The sequence below is a fragment of the Malaya genurostris genome, chromosome 1 (genome assembly GCF_030247185.1).
Source record: "Malaya genurostris strain Urasoe2022 chromosome 1, Malgen_1.1, whole genome shotgun sequence".
Classification (NCBI taxonomy): Eukaryota; Metazoa; Arthropoda; class Insecta; order Diptera; family Culicidae; genus Malaya; species Malaya genurostris.
In genome coordinates this window covers 141,134,890-141,147,861 of record NC_080570.1, presented here as the reverse complement: position 1 = coordinate 141,147,861, position 12,972 = coordinate 141,134,890, and the positions used below count along the sequence as shown (strand labels likewise).

General features: G+C 37.7%; 1 protein-coding gene across 1 annotated transcript in view; it reads left to right on the top strand.

Annotated features, from left to right (window-relative positions):
- The window catches only part of LOC131425963 (ubiquinone biosynthesis monooxygenase COQ6, mitochondrial), a 28,264-nt gene extending 21,669 nt beyond the window's left edge, over positions 1 to 6,595 (top strand). Inside the window, exons 3-6 of the mRNA XM_058588298.1 lie at positions 5,372 to 5,653; positions 5,715 to 5,908; positions 5,967 to 6,249; positions 6,340 to 6,595. Of these exons, the coding sequence (XP_058444281.1) occupies positions 5,372 to 5,653; positions 5,715 to 5,908; positions 5,967 to 6,249; positions 6,340 to 6,369 (789 nt within the window). The 3' untranslated portion in view covers positions 6,370 to 6,595. The remainder of the gene's footprint in view (positions 1 to 5,371; positions 5,654 to 5,714; positions 5,909 to 5,966; positions 6,250 to 6,339) is intronic.
- The last annotated feature ends 6,377 nt before the right edge of the window (positions 6,596 to 12,972 follow it).

The following is a 12,972-nucleotide window of genomic DNA, read 5'->3' as shown; positions in this document are numbered from 1 at the left end:
GCACTGAAAAAATTACCGAAAAAAGCAGGAATATTCCGCAATATTGGGAGGAAAAGTGTAAACATCGAGCGTTTCTGGATCATCCGTCGAATCACGTCCAGTTGCTATAAGAGCAAATTCAGCAGCTGGAAGTTTCATTAGGGCGATCTATAATAGAACTAAAACTGAAACAAACGTATCCCCAGCCTGCCGTTCTAGTTTTATTTATTCGAACAGCTCTACTGTCAAATTTAAAACGTTCACGGTACGCGTTACCATTTTATTTTTTCTATATTTGAAACACGAGTAAAACGCCGCTGGGGCTGTCAGATACTTTTGTTATAATTTCCGGATTTAAATTTTAAAACTGACATAAAGCATTCGTCTAGAACTAGAACACTCCTGAATATGCTTTAACCGAGAACAAACTTTTATTTAATATTTACCAAGACGGGAATACTTGATAACTTGAAGAAGTTAAACTGCATACCCGAAAACACTCTGAAATAGAATTTTGAACCATGTTTTGTTCTGATGTTTACTTGCGTAGATCGCGTCGCCATACTTAATTCCGTGACAAAATTGCTAACACAGCCAAAACCGATAGGGGACCAGTGATAAATCTACATCGTGGATACAACCAGTGTTGGCGATTCGAAAGAAGCTGCTATATTGCTATCTATATTGTATACAACATTTTCAATCCGGTAGAAGTCTGATAATGATTGGTGCTGTGTGGAATTTACCAAAAGAGAATCGCAAGTTGACAATTATCGCAGAAATGATGATTCAATTCGATGATTCTCATACTAGGTTGCGATTTTTCAAAACCCTTGTGTGGAGCATTCACAGACATTTTCATAGACACAACTTATACAAAGGTTATATGCATATAGTTAGAATAAACGGCAATAGTAAAATGATTCTATCGCAATTATCAACTGCCTGTATAGAATCGGATCGCGAAACGAGAATAAGCGACCGTTTGTTGCTTCAGAGAGGATCTCCACAGCAGCGTGCTTACTATTGATTCTCAGAAATGTCATCGATAGAAATTCGCTCTCGCACTGGTGTCTATTCTATGTTAAATGAGCCATGCTGGGTTTTTGTTGTTGCGATGATATCCGTCTCTCTTTGATGGCACTGATTCAATCGCCAGTGCCAGTGAGCGTTCTTTGATACGATAAAATCCATCCTTGAATACAACCTACAGTGATATACACTGATAAAAATTTGCACGATCGATTCATATGTAAATAACACTTCAATTTAAAATGCTTTTTTCATTTCAATTTCACACATTGACAAGCGGAACTTTTAGGAAAACCGGATATGTTTGAAAAAAAAACCAGGCTTATGGTTTAGAAAAAAGAGAATCTAAACAATGTTCGTTATTGATTGAAGTTTCGATAGCCAACTATGTAAAATAAACAATTTTACTAACTCAAATCGAAGCTTAGAAATATTTCCAAGCAGTAGGTGCAATGATATCAAAATTGGTGTTTGAAATTGGTTGAACTGCAGACGTTTGAAGCTTTTCAAATTCGCTCTCGTATATAGAAAACAAAAACGTAGTCAAACATAATAAATTGGTCTATTCAAAATTAAATAGGGTTTTTTGATCAATTTGTTTTTTTTTATTAACTTTCAATTTGACGTCACTGGTAAACGTTTCGAAAGTTTTGGCCATCATTTTCAGGGTATAATAATAAGAATTGATTGAGGCTGATCACGAGTAATTATTAGTTTTCGATTTTTAATGACATTAAACTAATTAGATATAACGAGAGGAGAAACGATATTGAAAATTGTAGAGCCATAGTACTCAAGTAAGAGCAAGGATGTGGAAATAAAGTGAGAAATAGTGAGATGTGACAAAGGTCATTTAGGTAAGCAGAAGGCTTCTCGTAACTGAACTTTTATCTTCTACCAGAGGAGTCGAACTTAGGCATCTTAGCGACACGAATCATCCGAGTCTCTGATATGTCAGAAAGTAAAGGCAAATGTCGTTTACTATTCACTATCCGGCTTTGAAGGGCGCCTTAAAGACTGTTTCAGAAAGTATGGACGCAACCAAAAACCACTGCCATTTCGCAACAGTTCAGAATCTGTTTATTTTTATGGCTGCGTCCTGTTGTTTGCACTTTTCTCTAACCACTTGTGCAGTTGTTTATTCGTTTTCATTAGTTTGTTTCGAAATGCGTGGACTTTCAGCAGAACAACGTCGAAAAATTTTGCGCGGACTGTCACTGAGAAAGATAGCAAAAATGGAAGGAGTAAGTGAAAAAGCCGTGCAAAATGCAATCAGGAAGTTCGGTGAGGATAACACCTTTGAGGATAAACCGAAAACGGGTCGAAAAAAAAAGGTCCTGCTAACCCTAAGTTGGATAAACGTATACTGAAGGCGTTCGAGTAAAAGAAGGAGGTTTCAGTTCGGGATGTAACCAAAAAAGTGGGCACTTCGAAGTCAAATGTTCTTCGTGCTAAAGAACGTTTGAATCTTCGAACCTATAATAAGCAGAAACAACCAAAACGTAGTCCAAAACAAGAAGCATCTATCAGGCCGAGGGTTCGAAAGCTGTACAATACGATTCTTGTTGGAAATTTGAACTGCATAATCATGGACGACGAAACCTACGTGAAACTCGATTACAAATCTTTGCCGGGACCACAATATTATACGGTGCGAAAAGGGCAAGTATTAAACCCGTCCGAGACATCGATTGAAGTTGAAAAATTTGGTAAGAAAGTCTGGTATGGTTTGGTAAGCAATTTGTAGCTGCGGTAAGATTTCGAAATCCTTCATCACCACTGCTTCAATGAACAGCGAAATATACATCAAGGAATGTTTTCAAAAACGACTTCTACCCATGATTCGAAGCCACAAGGATCCTGTTGTGTTCTGGCCAGATCTTGCTTCTTGCCACTACTCGAAATCAACGGTAGAATGGTATACTACCAAAAATGTCACTTTCGTCCCAAAAGACATGAATCCAACAAATTGCCCACAACTTCGACCAATCGGTTTTCGACGGAATTGGTTTAGTCATCTCTAAGAAAACGAAGTGAGTTCTATTTTGGAGTTTTTAATGACTATTTTTGGAACCTGGAACTGGGAAGCGAATCAGCCATCAAATACCATAACCTACATGTTATTTTCGTGCACTCAACTAAGGTTCAAATGAACGATCTCATATAAAATTTCTGAATTTCTTCCGAATCCGGTTTCCGGTTCCAGTATTACAGGGTAAAGAGTGATAAAATATTTATACCGTCACTCAAAGAAGCGAAGCAAAAAACTTAGAAAAAGTCATTGTCAGTAGAAAGCCAAATAAACCGCTATTGGCTATCTTGGTTTTCAGGGCCCGATTCCAGAAGTACCGGAAATTTTGTTCCTATTTTCCCAAATGGATCTCACTTACTTTCTTCGAATATGGCTTGACCACTTTTCACAAACCTAGGTTCAAATTAAAGGTCTTCGGATCCCATAGAAAAATTCTCCATTTCATGCGGAATCAGCTTCCAGTTTCGAAGTTACAGGGTGAACAAGTCCTAAAATTGCGAATTTATTAGAAGGTCAAACAAAGTGAATCCGACTATCCTGATTCCTGAGCACCGGAAAGAGTGAAACTTGTTCATTTTGTAGGTTGTACTAGTTGAAGAACAAAAAAATTTTTGGTTTTCTGTCAAGAAGTAAAGGAAATTATGAGCGATATGAGAAAGGTATCTGGATTAAAACAGGTTTTTTTGCATCATCGCTCAGAACGACAGTGTAAAAATGTAACCATTCATCACCCTGTAATTTTGAAACCGGAAGTCAGAACCAGTTGAAATTCAAGATCTTTTATATCAGGCATATCAGATCCTTCAATTGTATTAAAGTTTGCGAACAGCGATTTAATCATTTCTGAGAAAGGAGTTAGTTTCGCTTCGTAATATTTGACCACTGTTTCCGGTACTTTCGGAACAGGAAGATGGGAAACGGTATTACCTAAGTCGGTTCGATTTTCAATCCAACAACAAAACCTACGAATCGGAACAGTTTCTAGCATAATTTTGAAGAGTTTTTACGTTCGTTACATCGTTGTGAGTTGAATTTTAGAGTATTTGATAACTACTTCTTGCTCTTCCGGAACCGGAAAAGCAGCATCGTAATCATGGCTTAACTGAACCATTACAATTGCCTCCACCTTATTTGCCCAATATGGCTCTCTCGAACTATCATTTGTTCACAAATCGACAACACGATGGAATATTCTGGGAACCTTCAGAAAAAAAGTTTTTCTTAACGGGTTACCGCGATCTTCTAACTTTTTTTGTCGCAATTTTTCGGAAGGTATGTAGATTATTCCTTTGTGATGTCGATGATAAGATAGCAGGTTTCTCGCTTTTTGACTATATTGTATAAAGAAAAAATATTTATCCACAAAAAAGTAGCTTTCCATCCAACCAATTACCATCGAATTTGTGTTAATACTTGTCAATTAAAAGCATTGTTAAGTTCTGTTTCTCCAACAATAAGACTTCCTACGAACGAAACACAACAGGAAGCCGAAGGGGATAACGTTTTTCGGTTGGGACCGGCAAAGCAATATTTAGTGGTATCTGTTTTTGCTCGCTAAACCGATGGAGCGGTATTTTGGGGGCGCTAAAGCCTCATTTGAAATGGAAGTTTGAAAGAAACCAGTGCCAGTTTTATTCATATTCACGGCATTCAATTATGTCTCTGACATTACCCATCCGTTTTTTTTACAACGATAACGACCTGAAAATGTAGCATTGGTTTGCACTGATTTTTACAGCATTCATGTAAACTATTTTGACGCAGGACTACGTCTGTGTTTTCTGTATAAGAGTTTCTATTCAAAATATGTAGTACGAAAACCTACACAAGGTGGTCGATTTTCAAGTTTTGTCCAGCTTCTTTGATCACTTGTTTCGCCGCAGAACGCTCGTTTGCCTCGAGCTGCATTTTACAGGCCAGGCCCATTTTCTATTTATATTCGGCTCTTAATAACTCTAAATAAATGACGCGTTGAGAGGGTTAATGTCCTTGGGTATCACCTGAACGAGATACCCGGCACCGTAGTGGCAAAATGCCAAATCCGTCCTAAAAGAACAAAACACTTGTGTTACTTGAGCAAAGGTAACAGCCGTTTTTCCCCACTACAGCACATAAATTTCCGGGTTAATTGCTCCGATCGTATTGAAACTTTTGTTTTTCAACCCGTTTGAATAGATGGCCTACTATACGAGATATTTCTTCGCGAGTTTCGTCAGCTCAATCTGTTTGAAAATCTCTTCCTGTTGTCGTGTAATGCCTGTAATGTGACTTACATAATACAGCTTTTTAGTAATACAATTTCAATTATACATGGCGTTTCATTTGCAGATCGGAGCCGACGGATACAACTCGCTGGTCCGCAAGACAATGGCAGTCGACAATTTCACGCTAAGCTACAATCAGATGGGAGTGGTTGCAACCCTCAAGCTTGGACCCGGAACGGCAAACAATGTGACCGCTTGGCAGCGGTTTCTACCGACAGGCCCCATAGCACTGTTGCCACTGAGCGATGATACGAGTTCCCTGGTTTGGTCGACCGATGTTGCGGAAGCGAAACGGTTGCTGCAGTTGGACGAACAATCGTTTGTCGCGGCTGTCAATGAGGCTTTCGTAAGTATCTAAGTATCCTTCGAACATGTACATCATAACATAATAACCGTTTCGTTTCAAGAACAAAATATACCCTCGTAAGGGCATAATCGATGAAGTAACGAAAAATATCACGTCACTCATTTCATCATCCACTGGACAAAGATTGGAACCGGCGCCGGTCGTCGAATCCGTAGTCGAAAAGTCACGGGCTGCATTCCCGCTAGGGCTTGGCCATACCAGTACCTACGTCGGCCACGGCGTTTGCTTGGTTGGGTAAGGCGTTTCCATTCGTCCTGAAATGTTTCCTTCTACAAAAATCGCTCATTTTCAGAGACGCTGCCCACCGGGTGCACCCGCTAGCTGGTCAAGGTGTAAATCTGGGCTTCGGTGACGTTCAGTGTCTGACCGACACGTTGGCCGAAGCCAATTACAGTGGATTGGGATTGAACAATCTGTCTCAACTGGTGCGATACGAACAGGAACGATTGAAGCACAATGTTCCTGTGCTGCTGACTACGCATGGACTGCAGCAACTCTACACGACTGATTTCGCGCCGATCGTAGGATTACGGAGTGTCGGACTTACCATCACAAATGCGTTACCCCCGCTCAAGGTAGGTTGGATTTGTTATTTTTATAATCTTGCTCGAATAGTTTGATAAGTTGTGAAAATTCTATTTTATTATTTTATCTTTTATCAACAGAAATTTTTAATGAATTATGCCATGTCCTAATCTTGATCGTCAAACAAAATTTTTGTCGAGCAACGAGCTCTGGACGAGCCGAGTTGGAGTATTTTAAGTGGCGCAGGTGAGTTTAATCGTACGTGTTGCGAAATGGGCCGACGAAGAAGGACAATTGTATGTAATGGGCTACTGTTCTGAGCGTGAAAGTACGAAGCACAAGTCATTTATTGTTAGATGATAGTTAAAGGAATTCGCAGGTATTGGCTTTGTTGAATTTTCTCCGGATTAATTCATGTTGAAGTAGAATAGTTGAGAAATCCTTATTGATGGATGTTAAACACCTCTAATTATATTTTTACCATGGCCGGGCTATTATAGCTAAATTTTTCGGCTATTGGAGAATGATTCTTTTTATGTCAGGAGCAGGGTCCTTGACAGTCTACTGATTTTTCGAAGCGCGACCGTGTTGCATATTTGATCACACCCAATAGAAAATCCTTCCGATTATCTCTCTGATTTAATCGAATTTGGTCAAACTCAAAGCATATGAGTATGTGAGTATGTTTATGTCAGCACTACAATTGCAAAAAAGACCTGGTCTAGACGATTCATGATAAAATAAATTGAATTACATATGGGCAAGATTAGACATGATTCATTAAAAATTGGCAATAGGAACATATAAAAAGGTGATCTTCGTCATTTTTTATGCATAGGAATATGCCAACCAAATATGAATTTATATTTTCCTGTGGATTTGTTGAAATGTTAAAATTTTTCTTGGCGATATTTAGTGAACCTGTGATTGGAGGGACTGTGTGTGTTGATTTATGCATAAGTTGGCAAAACATACGTTAATAAAATTATATTTAATGGAAAAGGTACAACGCTATGGAATTTTGTTGGATGGTAGATCTTTCAGTAAAATAGATCCACAATGTTTGAGACTAAAATGATAGAAACCCGCATAAAATTATAGAAACCATTGACTTATACTCTCCTTTAAAACCTTTTATCTCTTCCCCTTCTTATTAGATTCCCGGAATTTTTAAAACTGGCAATTTTTACTGATTTTAACTCAAAAATCTGTTCCTACAAAAATTATGTTGCCATAAATAATAAATAAACTTTTTTTTTATCTTGAATAAAACCAAAAAAGTTTGCTTGGCCACGAACTAGCATTACTTTTCCAATTTATAAACAGCGTTGAGCCAAGTTTATAATAATTCTTTCCTCTTAATTTTCTCTCTAAATGACGGTTTAAAATTTTGAACGCACTCCACTCTGTTGTTCCGGAGACTATGAGTCTATGAGACCGTAAAACCGACGACACGACCTGCCACTCGTCTATCAAAACTGTATGGCAAATTGAACTACCCCTCAGTAACTGCTACTATCAAAACGTAATCTCATGAGAAAATATTGAAACTGGCAACACAAGTTGATAAAATATTGATCTCGAATAACATAACCTTGGTTACTGAATATTGAAGAAATGATAAAAGTAAACAAAACAAACTGCAAATCGGGTATTATAAAACGAAAAAATAAAATGGATTTTTCGAGTGGAAAATCCTCTTCTCATGGTAAATTGCAAGTGCTCCAGCATTAGAGCAGTAGATCGATTAGTCATTCCTAATCGCTAACAAAATTCTTCGTTCGTGAAACCTGAGAAGAATCCAATTGCGATTAAACGATAACAGTTGTCTTGGGATATCATTATATAAAAGTATGAATTATTGAAGTTTTTTTTATTTGTATCAATATATTTATATTTATAATCAGCCTCGTGCGAAGTTTTCAGATGCCATAGAATAGATTGAGATAAGAAAACAGCGGGCTACTTTCCATTTGCAAGCGATAATCAATGGTTATAAGATGACGCAAGAATATCAAGTGAAACAGATAGAACAACTACAGAGAGCTTGAAAATCGAACAGTTTCTGAGAATAGAAAAAAAAATCAATTTTAGTTCGAATACACATAAATAAAAGCTGTGCGGAGAAAATGAAAATGAGTGATTAAAAGAAGAATATCGAAAATATACTTGGAATACAAATAATACATTATGAAAATTTATTGATATGAAACTCGTTGAATGTTATTATTGTTAGAAGAAATAAGTGAAAAAGGAACGATTTCTTTAAGCAATCGCAATGCAGCGAATATATTTGAATTATAAAAAAAGGCGGGTGGGTAATGTCCAAGACATAACTGGATGTCGTGAATACGAAAACAACTGACATGTTTCTTAACACTTCCGAATATCAATTAGTTGATCAATTGTATGAATTATGCAACCATTTTCACCATTTTCACATTTTTCGCAAAAACACAGAAGGCTTCACTTTATCTGTATTGATGTGAATTTCACACAGCGAATAGGATGAGGATATTTACTTTCGATTTGCGAGCAAGAAATCCTAATAGTTCTTTAGAAAACTTTTAGAGCCATTAGAACGACTGATTTTGAGTGCTGCTCTCCACCGTTGTCCTCTTTTCGTTGTTTTTTCATCAATGCAAAAGACTGGCAGCTGTGACGTAAACGCTCTTGTCGGAAGCGAAACTAGCTTTGCAAACGACACACAATACATCTACTCGCAGTGGCGATAGAATCCGAACTGATCCAATTTTTGTTAAGAGGTTTCTTTTTACGTGATTTCGTCTGTAGCTTTTTCACTAATGGGTGGTCCTAACGGCTTTGAAAATAGGAGCATATAAAATTTAAATTTCGATTATTTCCTTTCGGATTTGCATTTCATTGAAAGAAACTATCAGGATGCTGTACGGGATTCATTCCTGCTTTTCAGAAGGACCAAATTGTGGAACTCACTACGATATTAAGCACTGTTCGGAACGTTTTTCTCGAACGATTTGTTGTACAGCAGCAGATATTTTGTTCTCTTCCTCAGAACGCGTTCTGATTGGCTGGTGTTGACATAGGTCAAATGAGATAGGTTTTTCAATAGTGTACTATTGAAATACTTCAATGCTATTGTTATACACGTTTAAGTTGAAAAAATTCGATTCTATTGATAGTTAGATTATATAAATCCTTTCACAGATCACTGAGCTATGAGCTTTGAAAATACGAGCAAGGCAAACGCGCCTTATGAATTATCCTCTTTGATACTCGTTTATACCAAACATTTCAGAAAAGTTTAATTTTGAATTATTTGAGATTATGTCACTCAACTGAAAATTTTATCATCAAATTGTGATCACATTTCCGATGGCATGTAGCAAAAATTATGTTGATTCGTTAGACACTACAAGAGATATTCACGATCAAAAACTTATCACTCTCTCGGAGGGTACATTTTGAAAAGGCGCCTCATAGTAAAGTAAGTCGTATTCACGACAAAAAAAAAGCTGCAACAACCATTTCAGGAGTAATATCGAAAGTGTCTAGATGCACTAAGTTCTCAGGAACATCCAACGCTGCAACCTTAGCCTCGGTGTCAGAGACAGTGTTTCCAGCAAATACCGAACCAAAGAACTTTGCAAACAAATCACAAGACTCCAATGCTGATTTGGAAACAACACCATCGTAGCAAACAGTTGACGGAACTGATGAAGATTTACGTTTGGACGCTGGCTTTGTATAACCCCGTATTCAATCTACGTTAGTTTTCACTGGAACTTTTGAACATTCGTGGTGGTTCAGAGCTATGCCAACGACGATGTTTACGCTGCCAAATATTGCGAACCCGTTTTAATTTACGTAACCTTGCTGTGGACCAAGGAAGGATTGATGGGCCGTTTGACGAATGGATTACCATTTCATTTACATTATCGATCCATTGCAAATAAGTCCAATCAAAGTTCCGCAAATGTTCTAGTAAAGCAGTGAAATTAGTTTTACGATAATTTAACCTCCTTGAATAGGCTTCCCTCCCATGGTTGGTGGGCTTGACGGTATTGCAAACATCATCAGATACACTCAATCAGCGTTACAATTTCATAAAGAAATGTGTTACAGCTTTTAGCTTCACTATTGATTTAAATGAATAAGATATGGAACGACTTGAATAAGGTGTTGATTGAATTACGCTCCAAACATCCGGGGTTTGGAGAGGCCGGTAGGGCTTAACTGAGCTCTTTTTTATGTTTCATTTTCATACTACCGGCCCTTATTACCAGTGTGAAGTAGATATTAAGTGAAGTGAACGTATCCCATGGGTTTCACACGATGACAGCAGATGAACGGTAAATCAAGTTCATCTTTGACGTTTATTTGTGGTTTGTGTACCATAGAATACAGTCGAATGAGATGTAATATTGATAAATAGAATAAAATAATATAGACTGAACATGTGAGCAAACCACTGATAGCCGTCAAACGATGTTCATCCAGTTTATTTTGTAAGGATGTCTGATGGGTGAGTGAAATGTAAGAGAAAGTGCATGCAAGAACGGTAATAAAGGTCACCGTTTCAGCTCAGGACTAACGATCGACCAATAGTAGAGATAAAAGTAGGGTAACGGTACCCCCATTTATCTCAGCGCCAGTGATCATCTCATATACGGAAACCATTAGTCAAAGTGAGATTTGTTGTCTATGTTCGATAGATTGACGTAAAAAAAAGATGAAATTAGGAGCATTCGCTTTGAGTTTTCGCGTCGCTATAACAACAGTATTGAACAATTTTCGAACTACTTTTTCTGCGGTAGTGCTTCACAAATCCGAAGCAAAGATATTGTATTCAATTTGATCACAATGCATCAATTGAAAGTCGAGTAATCGCTAAAATAACATGGTGACTCTACTTATGAGATGACTATTGGTACATTAACCCTAGCTAGAATCTATTAGAATAGAAACAGTACCTCAATGCAAAGACACCATATTAACAAGATAGCCAGCTCTCACATTTCCCGAACAAATCATTGGCAACATTCTTTCTTGCGAACATGGTGCCCTCAGGCGAGTCCGCATCGAATCTCGTACATAGAAGCAGGGGAGAGAAATGTCAAATTCGTGCGCGCCAGAATAGCAGCACTGCGCACCCATACAAATGACATGATATATTGAATGTGCTGCCGTGCGATGGCGTTGCTGAACTGAAGATTGATTTCGCTCCAAGCTAACAGGGTCTGCTCAATGTTACGATGTTTGCTTGTGGAGTACATGTATGTGATCAAAAAAGAACCGGTGTATTGCCGCAGGAGGAGAGTACTTTGAAGGCGATAATAAAGAAATTTATTAAAAATTGAAATTTTGCGTTTTTAATAAATTTCTTTATTATCGCCTTCAAAGTACTCTCCTCCTGCGGCAATACATGCATGCCAACGCTTGATCCAATTTTCCATACAAGTTTTATAGGCCGCCGAAGGTATGGCCTTCAGTTCACGCAGCGAATTCTCTTTTATGGTCTCTATGGTCTCAGAACGCGTTCCCCGCAATGGCAATTTGAGTCTGGGGAAGAGGAAAAAGTCACACGGGGCCATATCTGGAGAGTACGGTGCTTTGTTGATGATATTGGTTGAGTTTTTGGCCAAAAACTGCGACACAACCAACGCTGTGTGAGCCGGCGCAATTCAGCTTTTTTGGCACCAGCCGAGAAGCGACGCGTTTCAAACCCAAAACATCAGTTAAAATGTGTTCGGCTGATTCATAAGAGATAATCCAAGATAATGATCCAAGCTTATACGACCACCTTTGAAGCGTTTATACCACTCGTATGCCTGTGTTTTTCCTAGACACGAATCACCAAAGGCCTTTTCTAACATTTTCAACGTTTCAGAACACTTAAATCCATTTGCAACACAAAATTTGATGCACGCACGTTGTTCTAAATTTTCATTCATTACAAAAATCGCCACACGAAAATTTTTCAACTTCTTTGTATAGACGCCAAACAAAAACTAATCGTAAGATATGCGTCAAAATTTGACAGAATGTGTATAAAAGTGTTTCCAACGTTGAGAGAATAAAAGCTTACCGATTGAACAAGCGCGGGAATTTTAAAATGAAAATTCCGATTCTTTTTTGATCATAAGGTATGTATGTATGTATGTATGTGTGTGAATATGTTTACGTGCATATGTATATGTATATGTATGTGCAAATTGCATGTGTAAAAAATTACTGACTCAATATTTCTTGTCCATATAAAATTAATGCACACTGAGAAAACTGGATTATCGAACGAAGAGAAGATCTTAAACTTGGAAAAGAAGAATGATGCAGAATGTCAGAAGGATTAAAGAAAAGAAACGGATGAATAAAGAAAGAATGAATAAGGCAGAAAAAAAACAAATAAAATAAGTATAATTATTGCCATTGCATTCCATACAGACCATTACAAAAACTGCTAAGACCACGAGCACACAATTTACGTTATCACAAAACAAAACGACCATTGCAATTACAAAAACAACAACTCAACTATAAAACACAACCACACATTACAAGGACAATTTTATATTATCTATTTGAATCAGCACAAACAAAACAGTGACCAAGTGGGCACCATAGCCTAGGAACGTCTGTGTGTTGATTTAAAATAGAAGCTCATAGAAGCAAATCTTATCAAGGGTCCAGTGTAGAACTGATGCAAGGGACTGCTGCCACTGTGACTACTTACAAAAAAAATTAATCTTCTTGAATGGGCTCCGAGTGCCGTAAATTGTTACACAGCCAGCATG